The sequence below is a fragment of the Alnus glutinosa genome, chromosome 3 (assembly GCF_958979055.1).
Source record: "Alnus glutinosa chromosome 3, dhAlnGlut1.1, whole genome shotgun sequence".
Classification (NCBI taxonomy): domain Eukaryota; kingdom Viridiplantae; phylum Streptophyta; class Magnoliopsida; order Fagales; family Betulaceae; genus Alnus; species Alnus glutinosa.
Window position 1 is genome coordinate 28,983,987 of NC_084888.1, and position 22,197 is coordinate 29,006,183.

The following is a 22,197-nucleotide window of genomic DNA, read 5'->3' on the forward strand; positions in this document are numbered from 1 at the left end:
GAAACAGATCCTTTACCCGATACTGGCGACAGAGAACCGTTAGCTATTCTAACTTTGTCTCTGCCTGAACAAGGATTATATGACGAAAATAAAGGAGACATACCAGTCATATGTTCAGAGGCACCGAAGTCGATGACCCACGGATCATTTGGTGGAGTAGCATATGCATTCAGAGCAGTGGCCAAATTACCTATAAGAGTGGAGGATGATGCTGTAGTAGTTGGTGTGTCCAATCGAGACATAAGTCGACAGACTGCTTCTACCTCGTCTTTGCTCAGTCCCCCTATATCTATAGTAGAAGAAGAAGTATCAAGTGTGGGAGTGGTTGTCTCAACTGTAGAAGTATGATGGGCTCAAGGTCTAAATCCTCTACCTGTGCGACCTTCACGACCTCGGGTAGGATGGCCCTGAAGCTTCCAACAAGTCTCCCGAGTATGTCGTGACCTATTACAGTGGTCACAAAATAATTTGTCTTTATCATCTGAGGTCGCATCTGCTGTTCTGTCCCTATCTCGAAATCTGGAACTGTTGCTCGGAGTGCGTAGAGTTGCACCCACAAGAGCGGACTGAGACTGTGAACTGGAATGAAGCATAGTGCTACGACGACTCTCCTCATTTTGAATGTAAGAAAACACCTCTTGTAGTGATGGAAGAGGCTCCTTTCCAAAAATCTAAACCCGCACAAAATCATACTTTCTGAATTTAAACCACCCAAGAACTCATAAATGCGTTCTTCTTCAATCTCCTTAATTTGAGTGGCATCAACAGCGCACATAGGCTGCAAATTCTGATAATGATCTAACTCCTGCCATAAACTACGGAGCTTATGAAAATAAGGGGCTACTAGTGAATCACCTTGCGTGAGGCTATGGATCCGACGCTTCAAGGCATACTTCAGTGCAGCATTCCCTACGCCACAAACTACGGAGCTTATGAAAATAAGGGGCTACCAGTGAATCACCTTGTGTGAGGCCATGGATCTGACGCTTCAAGTCATACTTCAGTGCAGCATTCCCTACTTTGGAATATGTCTGAGCAGCAACATCCCAAACTTCTTTGGCCGTATCGAGGAATAAGTACCCTGACTGATTCTGGTTGCATTGAATGCAATAACCATGACATAACTGTGGAATTTTTTGCTTCCCACTTATCATAAGCGGGATCATTGGGTTGCGGTTCTTGAATTCTGCCATTCAAGTATCCCATCTTCCCTCTGCTCTTAATATATAAAAGAGCTGATTGTGACCAAGCAAGATAATTGAGCCCATCCAATTTGACAGTTGTGATTTGGAGAGTTGGATTTTCACGAAGGAAGGTCACCACTTGACTCTCTACTCCTTTCGTTTGATTTGTCTCCGACACTTTTGAATCAGACATCCTACCAACTCTAGTGCTCCAACACAACTTGTGGACTAAAAAAAAAAAAATTCCAAGAAAAAAAGGGAACTAGAAATTTTTCATTTTGTAATCAGAATTTTTTTTTTTTTTTTTTGCTAAACGGCAGGTCGTTTAGGCATACCTGTAGGTTGTTGTGGTGCCGAGCTGCAGGTTGTACAGAACGGTGAAGGCCTGCTGAACGACATGTCGTTCTCAACAGTCACAGAACGACTTGTCATTCAGTCAGGTATTACAGATGCGTTTGCCGTCGCCAGAGATCCAGGCGCCGCCGATCACGTACTCCGGTAGGCCTCAAAAAGACTCCAGATCAACCCAGAAACCGCCGAATCAGCCAGGAGGAACTACCTTGTTCACAATCGATCCATCAAACACTGTGATGGATCGAGTGAACTCACACCGCCACTGTTCCACGGAGTACCAGCGCGGAGAACGTCGGTGGGAACGCTAGTACTGGCTCGGAGAACGCCGGTGGGAACACTGGTACCTTCTTTGAATCAGTCGACCTAGATTCTGGGGCCCCGCATCAATTTGCACACACAAGGAGAGGTTCGCACGGATGCGGGCAGTAAAAAAAGGAGGAACAAACGAAGAACTAGAGAAAGAAAACAAAAGAAACAAAGAACCCTAACGTGGCTCTGATACCATGTAGAATTGCAAAGAAGAGAAATTTTCTTATTTCCTTTTTAATCTCATGCGATTACATTGTTTAAATAAAACCCTACGAACTAATATGAAAAGAAAATAGACAATAAAATCAGAGAATGAAATATGGAAAGATCTGTTATTTTCAACAGGTTGTGGTAGCAAAATTTGGTGAAGGTCATGTGAGAGACTTGGGTTTTAGTCTTCCTCAAAGTTCGAATATCGCTCTCCTCCTACGAAGAGCAAAAACCATTTGCTACTGCCTAGCAACTAGGATAAGAGAGATAGAGAGTATCCTGCTGAGGCACCAACTCTGCCTCACCAACCAGTTAACGTGAAACAACCATGATCTTCTGGTCTACTTAGCATGTTGGACCTAAAGATGGATCCATGCGGAGGTGTTGGGCTCAGTTATACCAAATGTCATCACTAAGAAAGTTCATATTAATGCGATCATTTAATAGTAAACGAATCAACCATTGTCTTTGAACAAACATGTCATATATATATATATATATATATATATATATATATATATATATGTTCCCACCATTACTTAACAGCAAACTGCCCGGGGGAGGGGGGGGGGGGGGGGGGGGACAACTATTTACACGTAGAAGCATTCCTGTGAATTTATCATTCTTATGTCTATGACAAAGCTTCCACCTTTCTTAAAGATAGTTCTGGAGGAAGATATCATAGGGTGCCACATGGTAGTCTGTAATGAAAACATGGCCTGAGACAGCAACCTATGCATGGCTTTGTTCGTACTCAGAGAATTGACTTAGTGCAACAAATACGAAAACCAAAGTTTCCTTGTAATCAATGGATCAAACAATCAGATTCATTAAATTCAAGAATTCAGTCCTAGTCATCCTAATTTATTAGGCTCATTCTCATCATCTGTTAGCTGCCACCAGAGTCCACACCACAAGATATTTAATATTATCTAAATTTGTAACAGATTTCTTTTCCTTTTTAGAATATAATAGCTGGGGAGGAAACAAATGAATCAATAACAAAAGACATACATGCATAGCACACACAGACGCATACAGAAGCACACCAAGATAAGCGTACCAGGATCCCATGGTCAAGAATGAGGATATTGTCCATGTTCAAGACCATGGAAATGCGGTGAGCAATTGTGATCACTGTCATGCCTCTGCATTCAGTAGACATGGTATTTTGTATTACTGAAGCGGTTTGAGTGTCAACACTAGCCGTGCACTCATCCAAACACAGTACCTGAAATCATATTACTGTCAGTACTCTATTTCTCTTATATTATACCCCCTCCCCATCCCAAAAAAATTAAAAAGCAATACACACACACACACGAACACAAACACAATAATTTCTAATAAACTACTTTCTATACAACATACATCACAACCCTCCTGTTATCTTTTCCACATGTTTATCACCTTTCTTTCTTTCTTCATTGTTTTGCTAGAAATCAAATCTGTTTCAATTTCTCATGGATGACAGAGAGAATAGGAACATATACAATTAGAAATTAATGCAGTCTGTGGACAACAAATGCACCCCCATAGGAGAGTGATTAGGATGTCCTAATGAAGACAACTGACATAAATTTACCATGGCACTCAAGCATGCATAAATTATTTTAAGTAGAATGTTGTCAAAAAAGGAAAGGACCAACATCTCTGGAATGTAATGATTCAACTGAAGCTACAATTATTACCAGGCTAGAAAGGTATGCCGGATTTCTGTTGCAAAATCGAGGAGTAGGGATAGACATCTAGGATCCACGGAAAAGTTAATTTGGTTCTTTATATTTACTTTGAATGATGCAAGTTTGAAGAGAATATTTCCCTAAATCGTCTATTACTACACTATAAATAAATTCAATATTAAGTGCTTTTCATGCTTAGATGAAGTCATCCTAGAACTTTCTACTTGAAACTAAAGTATTTAGATAGTGCTGGCACCCAATCAGAAAGATATGACCTTCGTAGACTTGAGGAGTGCACGTGCAAGGCAAAGCAGCTGCCGTTGCCCAACAGAAAATGACATCCCAGCTTCCTTTATGTGAACATCTAGCCCTCCAGCTGCTTCTACTTCATCCTTGACATGGCATTTCTCTAGAACCTTCCAAATCTTAAAGTCATCACTAACCCGGAATGGATCTAGATTATCCCTAGAGGTTTGAAACAAAACAGTCAGTGTAATCATATGATAATGATATATCTGAAAAAGGCACAACATAAATAACATAAATAACAATGATATATCTGAAAAAGGCACAACAGCCAAGAAATTATATCTGATGAAAATATATAATCAACAATATTGCACAAAAAGTATAACAATGATTATTGTTATAACATAAATAACAATGATATATCTGAGAAAGGCACGACAGCCAAGAAATTATATCTGATGAACATATATAATCAACAAAATTGCATGAAAAGTATAAAAAACATTTCCATGGATTACCTTAATGAACCGTCAAATAAGAATGGACTCTGAGGAACAACGGAGAAATGTGAACGGAGATCTCTAACAGGAACATCAGCTATGTTTATCCCATCCACCAAAATACATCCACCACATATTGGTGTAAGGCGGAAAAGGGCATTCAAAACACTAGATTTTCCTGCACCTGTTCTTCCAATGATTCCAACCTGAAAAAAGATGAAGGGGAAAATGCAAACGATGTGGTAAGAATAATCCAAGCAAAGGATTTGAAGCCTTAACTGAATTTAATCAAAAAATGCGAATCCTGCACAAAACTGAATAATCATGATCTAGCTAAATTATATGCACCTACCTGCATCCCTTCCACAATCGTAAAAGAAATATCATGAAGTGCATCTGGCAAAGATGGCATGTATCTCAAAGTAACATTTTGAAATTCAATCAGTCCTCGACTTGGCCAATCTGGATTCAAGGATTGGCATCCATGCAGTTCTTCTTGAGGAATGTCCATATACTAGAGAGAACATAACCAAATGTAAGTAATCAGAAAAGGAAGTATCTATGGAAGTCTATCATAGTACCTGAAGAGCTCTTTCAACAGAAACCATTTCCTTCTCTGTTTCAGTAAAACTTGATAAAAAGCTACCCAACAAAGTCACAATTGGGGCTGCATAGGAAAGAGCCAATCCTACCTGTAAAAGAACACAGCAGTTTCCATTTTCTTCCATGTTTAAAGTATGCAAATTACTCAAGTACAACAAAAATTTAGACTTCTATCTAGTAATCAGAATATTATAGGTAGAAGGAATTGAAATGCATAACAAGGAGCAGAATAACGTACCAACCCTGGGGTGCCGAAACTAACTGGTAAACCACCACGAGATCCAATAACAGCCATCATGGCAACAAATGAGATGATAAATGCTGCTAACAACTGGAAGAAGATGACTGGTCACCATTGTAGTCACAGCAGGCAATAAGTATTATCCTAAACTACTAAGCATATGGCATAAAAGTTGACTTTTAAGCGTCCGATCACAATCCTCCATTTTGAAAAGTCAATACCAAGTTATAACTATCAACCTACATTATAAGCACATATTTTTCTCAGAATGACTCCTGACCATAATGTTTAACCATTCTTAAGTTCAGTACTGGAAGTGTAATATTTAAAAGGTGTAGTAGAAGTAGCCAGTTTCAAGACATTTATTACAGCATCCAAAGATTATTGAATTCTTCAAAGAGGATAATCTCTATGGGACATGGAGTATTTTCTAAAACGAAGCTTCAGATCATGGAACCAGCCTAATGAATCAAATTTCAGAGTAAAAGAGTTGTTGACTGTATTATATCAGATGTCATTAAACAAACTGTCATGAAGTCATTTCAATTCTTGTGATATACCTGAAGACGCAGGGAAAGCCACAAACTTGCTGTCAATTCTGTGTAAGAAGTTTTCTGGTACAATGTAACATGCTGAGTGAATGTGGTGAAGAAAAACTCCTGCCCAAAAGAAGCATTGATTAATTCCAAGATTTTATAGATGTGATTATCAGCATTAATTGATGATCATAATCAATACAAATAAATGTGAAAACAAGATTGGCAGAGTAGCTCAATAAAATAGGGGAAACATTTTGTTTTAATAAAAAGGAACACAAAGAACATTAAGTACTCTTTGCATTGGTAGACTAGAGCAACACAATAAATTTACCATACCTATGATAACTATGATTTTTATAATTGTAAGATTAATTATATATAAGTAAAGGAAATCTAATAATTTTACTGTTAATATGATAAAAATAGAGAAGCCAGCCACTCTAGGGTTGACCTCTCATAATCTTTTTCACATTCTCTCTTTTTCTCTAGTTGTTAATACCACATGCCATCAAAACACCAATCCAAAACCCTAACCCTAAAGTCATTATTTTTTCTCATCTTCTTTCTTTTTCTCTTGTTTTTCTTTCCTAACTTTCTCTTCCAAACCCTAAAACTTTCACTACCCCAGATGAACCCGATGTCCCAGTCAGAAGAATTTCCAGGTAGAGTTGAGCTCTCTATACCTTTCCATATTTTCTCTCTCTAGCCGTCAACACCCAATAATAAAGGTATGGCTCCCACATGTCAGAAAAAAATATTATTTCATTTATGTAAGGTATTATACATAGTGGTTTTGCGTAAGGCAAGGCCTGAAGACAATGCCTTCAATCTCTTGAACCAAATACTGCAAGCAGGAAGGCTGTATGAGCTGTCTGCGTTTCTCTATGTTTTCTTTGAGAATATCCTCCAAACCCTCAGATTTTAGCATGTTGAATGTAAATTACTGTACATTTTTAAGCCTACGGTACCACTATTACAGTAGCAAATATAAAACTAGCAGAACATTGTACAAATGAAGTACGAAAAAAATTGAAGGGACATTTACCATAATATATAAATTGCTCTAGTTTTTGAATCTGTAGTTTGAACACTAATAACTAGTCCAAGATCTTCTATTGAACTCCAAAAGAATCCAGGGTTTGAAGAATTATACACACATTTTTTGAGCATATAAAACGTATTTGTGCCTCCAAGCGTGTTTTACTTTTTTTTTTTTTGGTCCCTTCCAAGTGACTGTTTTTTCACCACATAACGCCATTAGACTTGAATGGACAAAATACAAATATCTACCTCAGACTTGAATGCCCTTATAGTTGATGACCCATCCAGTGTTTCTGTGAAGGATGCATATATGGGAGAACGAGAAACACTGTCCAGCCTTCGCAGTTCCCGTGATGTTGACCTGTAGAAGAACTGAAGAACTTCTACTAAGTAGACAGCTCGCTAGTCCAAGTTTAATTCTTTCCTTGTATGGACAACCAATATTAATATCATAAAGTTCACAAAAGCATTGAAATCAATTCCTACGGATTCATAATATGCTACAAATAATTGTCATCCTCAATAAGTTCTCATTTTTGAATCAGCAACCAGTATGATTCCATAAGAAACTTTAGAATGCATCACATATTGTCATAATCTCAAATACTGAAAAGTTACTGTTAAAACAGAATGTCCTCACCTATATGGGGATGTATTTGAGCAAGCATGGGCGCACCTATATGACATGATTTCAAGCTATTTACTAATATAGAGACCTACCTGAAGCTTGCTGTAGATATACCAAAACGGCAACAGCAAGAGCAAGAAGTAGACCTACAGTTATACATAAAACCGTTGAATAACATTATAATCTTAAATAGTTAAAAATGGATTTTCAGAAGAGTACACAAGCAAAGTGGACAAATTTTATGTGTACCTGTACATATGACAAAACTACAGCAATCCCCAGCAAGCCAACAAAATTGGCCAAGAGAATGTTGAGAATAAATGGAAGAGAGTCATCAATTGTATAGAGATCAGAAGACAACCTACATATAACAAAAAAATATTAAAAACACCAATAAATAAATAAAAAAAGAAGAAGAAAAAACCGTATGGTGTATACATAAATTTCTAGAATCATCTCCTGAAGACATGTTATCTAACCTGTTGAGTATCCTTCCACCTGGTGTCTGATCAAAGAATTGGACAGGTGCATTGATAAGCTTATAAAGCAGTGTGTTATGCACCTTAACTGCAGCTCGTAATCCGCCAAATGCAAATGAGAATGCCCTCACCAATGTAAGAAAGGAATTTATGATACAAAAGATGGAGAGTATAACCTGCAAAAACAATTACGAAGTCAAAATCAAAACAGCAAAACAAACATTTCAATTACAAATTCCCAGAATTCTATTGTGCATGCTCTCTTCAACAACGAAATATTATTGTGAAGGGAAAAGCAGATATGTAGCAATGTCTAGACTTTGTATCCGCAACACACTGTCCCTTCCACTCCCAAGTCCCGAGCTAGTGAAAACTAACACGCCCAAAATTAAGATCAATGATCTCCATTTGCGGAATCTCAAGGTACTGCAGCTTAAGGATCTGTTGACTGAGATTAGCATCTTCCGCTAGATAATCCATTTATATTTTGACTGCATTTCTATAAAAACCATCAGATTTATCATTTCTTAGTCATCTTCTTAAACTCTGTTCAAGCTTTAGTTCTGACATTTACTTGTACAATCAGTTGAAAAGGAAGGAAAAAAGTAGTTTTATTTTCCTTGATGATTAATCGATTCTGTTACATCATTTATATAGAGAAGTGATACAATCTAATATAGAAATATAATCAATGAAAAATAAATGGAAATAAACTCAGATCAGCCGTTTAAGAAGTTTCCTTCTTCAACACTCCCCCTCAAGTTGAGGCGAAGATGTCTCACATGCACAGCTTGCACAAGAAGGAATGAAAAACGCTATTGGATACTCCCTTCATCAAAATATCAGCCAGTTCCTCCCCTCTGTTCACATAAGGTGTACAAATCAACCCCGCACGCAATTTTCCTTGAGAAAATGTCTATTTAGTATGAACATGCTGGATGGGACTATGAGTAATAGTAATCACAGCCTTAAAATCATATCCAAGTTCTTTCAATAGAATCTTCAAGCATAATAGCTCATATCCCATGGGTCATGGCTCAGAATTCAGCTTTTGCATGAGATCTAACAAGTACTAACTGTTTCTTACCACACTAGGTAACAAGATTTCCTCCCACAAGAGTGCAATAACTCGAAGTAGATCTTTGATCCGTGACTAACCCAGCCCAATCTACGTCCGTAGAAGCTTCTACTTTCGGATGATCATGTCAAGCAAACAACAACCCTTTCCCCGGTGAAGATTTTAGATGTCAAAGTATTCTGTAAACTACTTTCATATGAGACTCTCGGGGTGAACGCATAAACTGACTCACTGTGTTGACTGCATAGCCAATGTCTAGACGTGTGTGACAAATATATTCACATGCCAACCAACCGTTAATAGCTCCCTTTATCCACCAAAGGGCTCTCATCACTTTCTTCTAACTTTCTATTTTGCTCTACTGGATTGTCAATAGCCTTACAACCGAGCATCCATGTTTCCTTGAGCAGATCAAGAACATATTTTGGCTGGGAGAGGAAGATACTATCTCACTCTTGCAACATCAATGCCTATAAATTATTTTAAATGGCCTAAGTCTATTATCTTAAATTCACTGGCCAGATACTTCTTCAACCTCTATATTTCCTCATTATCATTTCTAGTCAACACGATATCGTCTACATAAAAAATTAAAGCAATTACATTTCCCTCTAAAGAAAGTTTGAAGAACAGTCTATGATCCGCCTGACTTTGTTTATAGCCAAATCTCTGTCTAGCTCAAGAGAATCTCTCAAACCACGACCTTGGAGATTTATTCAGTTCAAATAGGGATTTCTTCAATTTACATACTTTACTCTTAGGGATTTCTTCAATTTACATACTTTACCCTTAGCTGAGGAGAATTGATGTAATGCCCAAGAAGATAATTAAAAGGTTTATTGTAGTTAAAATGAATTAAACAAGAATTTTTCTTTTTGATAAGTAAGAAAAGATTTATTAAAAAAAGCGTAAAGGCTCCCCTAGGCACACAAGAAGTATACGCCAGAAACACCCAAAGCTAACCTACAACAACCAACAAAACCAATAGAAAAAACACCCCAGAACCCAAGAAAGAACAACCAAACAACCCACAAGGAGCCCAACCAGAGTTACAAGAGAAAACTAAACGCCCAAGAGACAACCCACAACCCACCAAAGCAACTACGAACCCTACACAACGTGGGCCTATCCTTTCCTACGCCTGGAGGAAGCTAAACCGTCGCCATAATTAATGGAGCTTTGCAAATTCAAAAGATCCGTTTTGCCTTTTGACTTTTGGAGTGCTAACATTTTCTCTCTCAAAAACTATTCCTCCATGACGTCCCGAATAGCCAAGGCCTCCTCAAAAGCACCATCCAAAGCCCAATCCAAGGGCAAGCCATCCCAAAACTCATTGTCCTCCTCCCAAACCACAATCTCCCCATTATGATCAAAACCAACAAGCCAATTGCGAGATAGGGAGAAACCATTTCCTTCAGAGGAATAAGGAGTGAGACAACCTCTCGAGGGGGATGAAGGTCCAACCATCCCGACCTTGGTGACCTTCTGCGGCGATGTGGGATTAACTGGCACCTTCGGGCGAGGGTTGAGAAATCCCTTCCTAAGACCTTGCTTCACTAGTGGCTCTACAGCCTTCATCATTGGCGACTCAACAGCCGTAATCATCTTAACAGAGCAGCTAACAGTCATCTTCACGGCTTCCAGAGAATCATAAATTAGCTCCTCATTCCACTTCACAGATTGCCCTTCCCTTAGCACCTTCGCCCTCCTGTAGTAACACTAAAAAGGCTTAGAAACCACCATGGAGAGGGGAGAACGCAGCTTCTCACCCAACACAGCCGCTCTAGCGAGAGACGGAGGGGCAAACCTGGGTTGAGGAATCTAAAGCGGCCTCAGAGGAGAGAACTTAAACACAAGAGCCGAAGGGCGAGCTGGAGAAGAAACTAGAGCCGCCGGAAAAGTAAGCTCCAGTGCCGGCAAAAGGGGAAACCCAAATTTTTTAGAGGCTGATGACGCCAGACCTGCACCTTCTGTGGCTACTAGCGCATCACCCACCAAACCTTCAAGAGGAGACCAAACCAAAAACATCCCAGAAGACTACTCCGGCGTCGTCTCCGGCAGGGATCTGGACGGACGGGTAGCTTTAGGTTTCGGCCAAAAACAAGGCACGCGGAAACCTAAATGTTTAGGTTTCCGCGTTAGAAGTAATAACATAGGAGTTTTGCTTAAAAGCTTGTAGAAAACCCAATTTTTTAGTGTTTCTTTGAACTGGGAGGATTCTTGCTCGAACAGGACTCTAAATTAGCAATAAAATACATTTCAACTAGTCTCGTTCCATTCCCGTTCCCTTTCCATTCGAATGGGCATCAAACAGAATGTCTCGTTTCAAGTTCATTCCATTTCCGTTCGAACGGGCATCAGACAAAATGTCTCATTCCAAGTTCGTTCCATTTCTGTTTGAACGGGCATCAGACAGAATGTCTCATTCCAAGTTCGTTCCATTCTTGTCCGAACGGGCGACAAATGGGTGTCTCATTTTCAGCTTGTTTTTAGGCCGTTCGAATGGAAAATTAATCTATTAGAATAGGGAAGGCCTGAGAACACTATATAAGGTCCAAAACATGAATTTTCAACTCCCTCCCTCCCTCTCTCTCTCTCTCTCTCTCTCTCAAGCTCTCTCCTAGGGTTTGCTCAAACCCTAGGTACTGATTATTGGAAGCCTCCAAAGTGATATCTAACACCGGGAACACGATCCTTAGCATTAGGGCCTTGATTTCATCTAAGAATTCGAGGTAAAATCAAAAACCCTATTTTCTTCTAAAGTTGAGCTACATTTGTGAATGTAGTGCATAATGTTGGTAATCTCTTTAAGGTTTCTACTTGTTGGAGAATCCTAAGCTACGGGTGGGAGTTTCGTGAACCAGACTTCAATTCTACAGGGTAGTTTGAGGGAAGGCCCAAACCCTAGTTTCTCTAATGCTCCGTCGGAAAATGTTTTCAGGAAAATCATTTTTTGGGAAAATGTTTTCCGCTGAAAATATTTTCTGACATTTGGCGCGTACAGAAAATTACAAATATTTTTTATATTTTCATTCAATCGTATTAACCCATAAAAATCAATTTTTATTCACAACATAAAAATACTAATAGAAAATAATTTTATTTTTTTTTTTAGAAAAAAAAAAAAAAAAAAAAAAAAAAAAAAAAAAAAACCCCTAGTAAATTGATTTACGAAAATTGTCTGATGGAGGACTGTCGATGGTTCGGTGATGGTCTGGCGATGACTGACGGTGGCTTGGTGGGGGTTTGACGGTAGCTCCGGGGGTGGCTTAGTGGTGGTCCGGCAATGTCTCAGGTGAGGCTTGGTAGTGGTGGTACAACTGTGGCTTGGTGGTGGTTTGACGGTGGTTTGGTGGTGGTTCGTGGTGATTTGGTGTGGCTCAATGGTGGTCCAACGATGATCTGGGGATGGCTTAATGGTAGTTCAAGATGGCTTGGTAGTGGTAGTCCAATGGTGGCTCGGTTGTGGTTCAGGGTGGCTCAGTGGTGGTTTGGGGTGGCTCGGTGGTAGTCCCAGGGTGGCTCGGTGGTGGTTCGAGATGGATCGGTAGTGGTCCGAAGATGGCCCAATGTTGGCTTGGTGGTGGTCCAGCAGTGGTCCAGTGGTTTGAGAATGAGAGACTCAAACTCGAAAAATAATTTATGAAATTTAAAAATGTAAATCATTTTCTGAATGATTTCTGAAACTAAAGAAGCTTTTTTACTGAAACCGAAAATATTTTCGATTTAACTATTATTTTTGGTCGCACCAAACACTTGAAAATACGAAAAACATTTTCCAGAAAATATTTTACACCAAAACAAACAGAACCTAAATGTATAGATTGGGGTTTTTGTTGGAGTTTAACCCTTAAATATATCTATGGGTAAATGTTATTGGCTAGTAAAGTGTCGAGTGGAACCCTAGATTTCTATGGATTGCCCTGGGAGGTTGATACTTGTAGTGTTCAAGTATCCTTGGGGTATTTAGAGTTAGAAATGTTATGAGTTGAGTCTAAATGTGTATTTGCAATATGAAATGTAGTGGTGCATTGCAAACTTGAGTTGGGGATCCTCCTCAAGGATGTCAATCGGTAAGAGGTAAGTATTTGTACTTGCAGAGGATGATACTACCATTTGAATGTTTTAAATGTTTTTTTAAAGCTTGGTGAGTTTTCTCTTCCTAAGTAAAAGGAAAGGAGTCTTAAATAAATTTCTTTAGTATGATTTGAATGTTTAAATTCGAGCCAATGATATGTTTATATATTACATGATTTGTGGTACTTTGATGATTTGATTAATATTTATGATATATGTTTTGATGAACGTTTATGAGATTTATCATGTTTATGGGTGTTAAAGATATGATGAACACTTTGAGTTAAAATATGATATTAATTTATATGTTATGTTTTGAAATATGATACAAGTAATAAGAAATGTATTGTGCATTATATTTGAGATATGAAGTTAAATGTCATATGTGCATGAAAGTAAAAGTATGAAAGTTTAAGTGTGACGAGCCGAGAGGAACTTCACAGTGAGATGCGTGGCCTCATAGTAGGGAGGGATCTCTAGCTGTCCAGCCAAAAGGGGCCAGGGCGGTAGGGTGGGACTTTCCGTTAGGGAGCGTAGTCTCATTTGCAAGGAGGATTCCCCGGTGGGGGAGCCTAAGCCCCCACCCGTCATCAAAGAATAATGTTAAGAAAATGAATATAATGAAATGGATGATGAGTCGGGAGAAACTTCACGGTGAGATGCGTGTCCTCATAATAGGGAGGGATCTCTAGCCGTCCCACCAAAAGAGGTTAGGGCGGTAGGGTGGAACTCTCCGTTGTGGAGCGTAGTCTCATTTGCGAGGAGGGTTCCCTGGTGGGTGCCCAAACCACACCCATCATCAAGTATATGGCTTAAAGATAAGACAATAGAAAGAAATGAACGAATGGGGTCATGTATAATATTACGATATATGTATGATGTTTTATGATATGATTTACGAAGGATCTCACTCTAGAGGTATTAGTATGCACATGCTACCGGCAAAGGCAATGGGGAGTGTGTATATCACTCCATCCGCTACTAAAATGTCTCTAAAGGTGCTATAAAGCCAAGAGTAGTTATTATTGTAAACTCGTGGAATGAAACATAAGTCGGCTCATTTCGAAAAGTCAATGGGTTTTACTCGCTAAGAATTGTTGACTCACTCATTTCCGCCTATGTTATTGTAAAATTTCACGATTGCATAGATTATATTGATGTTGCAGGTGCTAAGGATGTTGAAGAGGACCCGGTAGCTAAGTACTTGGGTTTCTATGATTGAGGCCATGGGTCACCTTGGAGTCTATTTTTGTGGACTAGACTCGTCAATCCTTCTTTTGTGTACATCATTATTGGGCATGTATATAAACAGTTGTGATGCATATGGCATGTGTCGTATGCGACACTTTTGTATAGCCACAGTGGTATTATGTAATGACAGTTAAACTTTATAATCTAGATGTTTAATGGCAGCTATGTGGTGTTACTTCATGTATTATGTTAGATGTTTTCATTGCCAGAATGTAATTTCTAATATGAAATGTTATGAGATAATAGGTGCAGGTATGTGTAAGCATAGCACGCGCGGCTTGTATAAAAAAACACACACACTTCATATTTATGAGATAATAGGTGCATGTATGTGTCAGCATAGCATGCGCGGCTTGTATAAAAACACACACACACACACACACTTCATATTTATGAGATAATAGGTGCAGGTATGTGTCAGCATAGCACGCGTAGCTTGTATAAAAATACACACACACACACAATTGAGGACCAAGAGGAAAATCCATGTATACTTCTTCCTCTAGATCTCCATGAAGGACTGCATTCTTCACATCAAGCTGCTGAAGTAGCCAATCAAAGTTTGCTAGGAAAGAAAGTAGAACTAGATAGAATTCATATTTGCTATTGGGCGAACGTCTCCTTATAGTCCATCCCATAAGTTTGAGAAAAGCCCTTTGCCACCAATCGGGCCTTATTCTTTCCATTGACTCATCAGCCTTATGTTTCACTGTAAACACTCATCTGCATACAACCGCCTTTTTTCCACTAGGCAACTCAACCAATTCCCAAGTGTTATTCTTATGTATAGCTATCATCTCTTTCTGTATCGCTTTCCTACATTTTGGATCACTAATTGCCTCTTGTAAATTTTGAGGAATAGACACGGAAGATAATTTGGATACAAAGGAACGATATAAGAGTGAAAGATGCTGATAGGATACAAACTTAAATATAGGATGTTGAGTACAAGATATAGCCCCTTTACGTTGAGCAATAGGCAAATTCATAACATCAACAACAGGTATTGAAGAATTTAAATAAAGGGTAGAAGTACTATTGGCTAAGCCAAGGTCAGATGTTCGGCAAGTAGCATCAAAAATAGCCTTACTTTTTTGGTGTCTGGAGTAAACTCTCAGCTCCTCCACTAGCGGTGGCTCATATGACTCTTCAGTAGGAGACTCATCAACAAGCGGTTGTTGTTTGCCATGCTCTAGCACAGGAGCGGAAACAAGTAAAGGAGTACGCATGGAAGACTTCTCTTCACTTGGACTCTCCCCTTGAAGAGGTGTGTGTGGATGACAAATATGGGTGCAACTCAAAAAAGGTAACATCCGTCAAGATAGAACGCTTTCGCAAAGGGAGATGATAATGTTTATACCCCTTCTGAGTAGGGGAATAACCCACAAAGATACATTTGAGAGCACAAGGATCTAATTTTCCTCGAGTCGGACCATGAATGTGAACAAAATAGACACAGCTAAATACCTTTGGAGAGACACCTTTGGAAGTAGATAAAGGTTGGGACAACACCTCAAAAGGTGTTTTCAACTCTAAGACACGTGAGGGCATCCTATTGATTAGATATGTTGCAATAAGTAAGGCATCACACCAATAGGATTTAGGGACATGCATATCAATCATTAAGGACCGAGTTACCTCAAGAAGATGTTGATTTTTCCGCTCAGCAACTCCATTATGTTGGAGAGTATCAACTCAAGTGGTTTAATAATGCCATGTTAACGAAAAAGGGTACCGAGAGGCATTAAATTTTGATAGAGGCATTAAATTGGGTCTGAATCATGCAGTAAGATATCTAAAAGCAGAGGACACCACTTTTATCTTTTAACAAATAGACCTAGGTGGTCCGAAAAAAATCATCAATGAAAGATACAAACCACCAATGACCAGATAAAGAAACCACCCGTAAAGGACCCCAAACATCAGTATGAGCAAGAACAAAAGGCGCATCGCTTTTAGTTATACTAGGAGAAAATGACACCCAATAATGTTTAGCAAGTTCACAAGATTCACACTGAAACTTAAAAACATGACTACAAAAATAAGGAATGAAACATACGCTGCAATAACAGAAAAGAATGATGCCCTAACCGCTGATGTCAAAGCCAAATTCTTGTTGCAGAGTCATCTGACCAAATGGTGTGATAAGCTTGTGTGAGCCGACCTTATGTCATTGGCTGAGAATCCAGATAGTACAGACTATCTCTTAGGCTACCGCTGCCAATTATCTTCCTCATCACTAGGTCCTAGAAGAAACAATAATATGAATAGAAGGTGACTATAGTTTAACTCACGCGTAATACGAGCAATGGACAATAATTTGGCTACAAAATTTGGTATATGAAGGACAGACAACAATGACATGAAAGGTGTGACAAGAATGGAGCCTTCACCAGACACTAATGATAGAGAGAACATCAACTATGCCAACCTTGTTCCCTATCGAAACAAAAATTATAAGAAGAAAATAAGGAAGATATATAAGTCATATGATCGGAGGCCCCTAAGTCAATGATCCAAGAATCATTAGATGGAGTAGCATATGCATTTAGAGGCGTGACCAAGTTACATGTATGGGCAAAGGAAGATGTAGTAGCAAATTTTTGCTGTCAAGACATAGGCCGACGAAGTGTATACCTCTTCCTTGTTAAAAATACCAACAAATGTCTCCAATCGAGACATAAGCTGACGAAGTGTGTCTAGCTCTTCCTTGCTAAGAACACCAGTATCGGCAAAAGTATAACTACAATCTGGTGTGGGAAAAATCATCTCTACCATAAAAGTATGATTGGCTCGAGGCCTAGTTCCACCTCCTGAGCAAACCCTTCGACCTCTTGTAGGACAAACACGGAATCTCCAACAAGTCTACCAACATCTTGAGCCTCATGTATGGAGAGTTGGATTCTCACTATGGGAGGTCACTTGACTCTCTATCCCCGTTTTGTGAGTTTCTGAGGTCTGGCTCATTTCCAACATCTTGAGTTTAGACATCCAACCAAATTGCTCCAGTACACAATCAGATTCAACACTGTAACAAGTATGAATGACTAAAACAAGAAAATCATATAATAGAAGTATATACCGATCCCTCTTTCTTTCTTTTTACCTCACTGAACGACATGTCGTTTTGAGGCTGTGTTGTTGTCCTCAACTACTCCTCTAAATGACATGTTGTTTTGCCTTCCACTATACGACGTGTAGTTTGCCTTGCACCAAACAGCCGGAAGCTTAGCCTCTCCAACAACGTGCAGTTTACACCCCAGGAAAAAAAAAATAACGATTTTTTCGTTTTTTCCCTGTAGAACACTGTTGTGGTCATTCTTAGAAAAACGCACTGCTGTCACCGAAAAATGCCAGACGTGCGTATAGAACACCCAGAACACGCCGCCTGACACTCTAGCATCCAAAAAACAAAGAACACAAAGACAGCCAGGGCACACCACTTTTGGTTGTGGCAAGAGGAGAGGAAAAAAACCACTGTGCTTCGTCCACCACTGGAGTACACAGAGAGACACTCATGAGACACTGAGCACAACTCCTGTAGCGTCTACAACCCTGCCATCAGCATTTGGATGACACAAGGGTCTTTAATCGAGTCTATGGTCTCCTACCACCACTGACGGACTCCAATCTCCTAAGATTCTAATGCTCTGATACCAAGTTGAAAGAGAAAGAACAAATGAATGAAGAAGGGGGGAAAAATAGTCTTATTTTCCTTGGTGATTAATCGATTGTGCTACATCATTTATACAGAGAAGTGATAAAACCTAATATGGAAATATAATCAATAAGAAATAAATGCAAATAAAATCATATCACCCGTTTGAGAAGTTTCTTTGTTCAACACAATCAAACATAGCTTCATTACTCATTTCAAAATTTTCCCGCACGAGCACAAAGTTAAAAATCCTACACACAATATACAACAATTCAGAATGAAAAGAAAGGCCTCCAGGACAATCCTAGGGTGATAGTCTGTAGCTTACCCCTATGAAGTGGAGGCCCCTTATATAATACACAAATAAGACTCGGTTCCCATTTCCAGTCCATAATACACCTTGTCATTCTTCTGTTTATTCGTGTTTTAATAATTATTTGCTTTGGATCTCATATTGTGATAAGGACAAGGTAAAAACTGACTCAACATCTGCCAAAAACATCCACATAAAAAGCAGACAGCTTGATCTAGGGACCCTTGTCAAATTGCAATTATATGGAAAAGTGGGGGAAGTTGAATACCAGATAAAAGGAGGTGGAGTATTCTGACTGACCACTTCCTGTTGTTGTATCAACCCAAAACGATAGCCACAGATCATTCCCATTACGAGAAGCTTGCATTAAAATTGCTGACAAGCATATTACAACAGTAATAAGCCAACCAGAAAATGCAGCATAATTCCTGCAAGAGATAATAATGAACAAATTTTATGGAACCGATAAAATGTTCAGTGAGAAATTTATCAGGAGAAAAGCCATAACAAAGTGCAGTTTCAAGATACTGTTATCTCCTATAAGCAGGAGAAACTATTTTTACTCACTCATATACAGTAAGTTCAACTCTGCCCTCTTTTCGTTGCTCAACTTCAATTATCTCTTGTGCTTCCTCCGACACACCAACAGTATTTTTTTCTAGGATATTTAGTTTGACTTCAGAATTAGTATCCACGCTGGACTCTTGTCTTTGAATGTGCAAATATGTATCAAATTCATTTAGTGGAGAGAATGCTGAATATGATGAAGCTGACAAGTCAGCTGAACTCCCCACCCACTTCACATTTCCTTTTTCCAATACAACCACCAAATCAGCACAAGATATTGCCTGGGGAGTGAAGAAACACAAAACAAATTTCATTTACATATTGACTGCCATAAACCATACAAACTTAGCCAGGTTAACTTCTGAAAACTAAAATCAGAGAAACTGACCAATGATCACTAAATCAGATGACATGAAAAATAATTTTCCAAAACACCTCTACTCAAGTATGTGCACTGACCAAATTGACAGAGGCAAGAAATTTTCTGGACAGACATTCATGATTTAAGGAAAAAAAAAAAGGCTAGGAAACATATTCAAATTGAAAAAGAACAGCACAAAAAGTGACACAATCTAACCACATGGGACGTATACCGGTGAAAAACAGCAAAAATAAAAAACACTGAAAAATGGAGAAGAAAACAAACGGGCTAATCCCTAAAATTCAAATATCCAAAAACTCCACATGGAAGAGGAAAGAAAATAGCTTGTTGCCACCAGTTACTCGTGGATTTACAGATCATGCTTCATTTTAGCTCGTGTTGCCCAACAACACAAGTGCATCAATGTCATTCCATCATACTTCATCATCTAGCTTTTGCAAATTCTGTAAGGAAAACTCATGCTAGACTGGAAGCCAAAATTTTCATTCAACGAGACAAACTCTACTATTTGTATCTTGCCTGTTTGAACAATAAACTGAATCAGTGAAATCTAGCTTGTTTCTAGATTAATGGACACATTGTAGGTACTAATAACCTTTTTTTTTTTTTTTTAATAAGTAATGTCAATTCATTAATAAAGCGCAGAGGAGCGCAACCCTAATACACATGAAGTATAAAAGAGAACCCCTAATAGGAACGAACAGAAAATAAATTTAAAAAATCTGCGTAAGTAAAAACACTCAAGCTAAGATGAGCAGCTACCCAAATATATAACATGTTAAGCAAACGCTTCCATAACTCCAACATCGATGTCTCTATATCTTCAAAGTATCGTGCATTCCGCTCCCACCAAAGACACCACATTAAACACAACGAAACTAACTGCCAAACTTCCTTAATTGGACCATACCCAAACGAAGCGCCCCAGCTAGTCAACAATTCCAGCACCCTTCGTGGCATAACCCACTCTACACCAAATCAAGTAAGAATGTAACTCTATAGATCGCGAGCAACTTCGCAAGAAGATGTTCAATGAACTCCCCACTCTTTTTACACATACATCACCACTATTTTTTGATAAGTAATAATTTCATAAAAAAGCGCAAAGGAGCACAACCCTAGCACACAGGAAGTACACAAAAGAGCCTCTAATCAGAGGAGATAAACGAACATGAAAGTAAAAAATCAGCAAACGACATACGACCCGGACTATGCGCCGACACCCACAGATATAACATATTAAGCACATTTCTACAAATAGCCTCAACTGTAATCTCCACATCCTCGAAAAGCCTAGAATTTCTCTCACGCCACAAACCCCACAAGACACATAAAGGAACCTGCTTCCAAATACGGATGGTACGACCACGACCTAGCAAAGTGCCACAGCCACTCAATAAATCCAAAACATTACTAGGCATAACCCACTCCACCCTGAATAAGCTATAGAAATAACTCCAAACAACCCGTGCCACGTCACAATGTAGAAGAAGGTGATCAACGAATTCCCCATGCTTCTTGCACATAACACACCACTCTACCACCACAATACCATACCTACGTAAATTGTCATGAGTTAAAATCTTTCCTAAAGCAGCTGTCCAAACAAAGAATGCCACCCGCTTCGGAGCTTTAACACGCCATATACCCTTCCAAGGAAAATAGGCCGCCTCGTGACAAACTAATGCTTTGTAGAAAGTCTTCACTTCAAAAATCCTCTTCTTAGAAAGATTCTACACTACCCTATCGACCTCTCCGAGCCGAATCCAACTAGAGTATAACTGTTCATAGAAGGATATCACCATCTCCACCTCCCAATCCTGAACATATCACGTAAAGAGTACATTCCAATGAGCCACACCTCCTACCACAGACAAATTATCCACCACCCAAGCATCCGGAAAACGAGTAATAGAGTACAAAGCCAAATAGCACAACTTGAGAGGCCTGTTCCCACACCATAAATCATGCCAAAAGCAAATATGAGACCCCTCACCCACCTCAAAACGCAAGTATTTAACTAAAGTATCCCACCGCCTTCGGATAAACTTCCAAACACTCACACCATAAGACCCCGTCACCGGTAAAGAACTTCAACCTCCCCTCACACTCTCATACTTCACCTCAATCACCGATCTCTACAACGCATCACATTCCTGCGAAAACCTCCATATCCACTTCCCCAATAAGACTTGGTTAAATTTAATAATATTACGGACTCCCAAACCACCAACCTTGATTGGAGAACAAACCTGATGCCAATTGACTAAATGAAATTTAGTCTCATCCCCCATAAAACACATTTAGGGGTGCTTCGGCCACCCTAAAAATCCCTACAGGGGTGGTCCAGCCACCCCCTTAACCCCCCTCCTTTTTCTTTCTTTCTTTCCTTTTTTTCTTTTTACATACTTCACCCATGGAAAGACAATTTGGACATTTCAAGTCCAAAATATGCACATACGTGTCATGTGCTCTTTTTTCCATCCATTTTAACAAAAACAGTTAACTGAGTGGTCTGTGTGTGTGTGTGTATATATTTCACAACTAACCATATGTACAATAAATTTCTCTCACAAAACATTCTTCTTATCTACCAATTGCATATCAATCTAAATAAAATGTTTACTTAACTCATGTAGATATATTGAGAAAACCATAACGTTTAAAGGGAATCACCTGAACATTATGCGTACAAAGTACACGCGTGTGTTGCTTCATAAGAGGACCCAGAATTGCATTATATAAAATCCGATGAGCAACCTGAGCATCAACTGCACTGAGGACATCATCAAGCATAAAAATATCGGAGCCATGATAAATAGCCCTGTTCATAGCACAAAGTTACAAGTTGT

At 39.0% G+C, this 22,197-nt stretch overlaps 1 protein-coding gene across 1 annotated transcript in view; it reads right to left on the minus strand.

The window, feature by feature from the left end:
• The window catches only part of LOC133862980 (ABC transporter C family member 13), an 89,803-nt gene that overhangs the window by 31,657 nt on the left and 35,949 nt on the right, over positions 1-22,197 (minus strand). The window contains exons 22-35 of the mRNA XM_062298931.1: positions 22,022-22,169; positions 18,964-19,244; positions 18,665-18,824; positions 8,020-8,195; positions 7,790-7,901; positions 7,633-7,686; positions 7,162-7,284; positions 5,893-5,991; positions 5,330-5,422; positions 5,070-5,180; positions 4,841-5,002; positions 4,507-4,694; positions 4,015-4,204; positions 3,121-3,288 (exon numbers count right to left, since the gene is read on the minus strand). Coding sequence (XP_062154915.1) covers positions 3,121-3,288; positions 4,015-4,204; positions 4,507-4,694; positions 4,841-5,002; positions 5,070-5,180; positions 5,330-5,422; positions 5,893-5,991; positions 7,162-7,284; positions 7,633-7,686; positions 7,790-7,901; positions 8,020-8,195; positions 18,665-18,824; positions 18,964-19,244; positions 22,022-22,169 — 2,065 coding nt within the window. The remainder of the gene's footprint in view (positions 1-3,120; positions 3,289-4,014; positions 4,205-4,506; positions 4,695-4,840; positions 5,003-5,069; positions 5,181-5,329; positions 5,423-5,892; positions 5,992-7,161; positions 7,285-7,632; positions 7,687-7,789; positions 7,902-8,019; positions 8,196-18,664; positions 18,825-18,963; positions 19,245-22,021; positions 22,170-22,197) is intronic.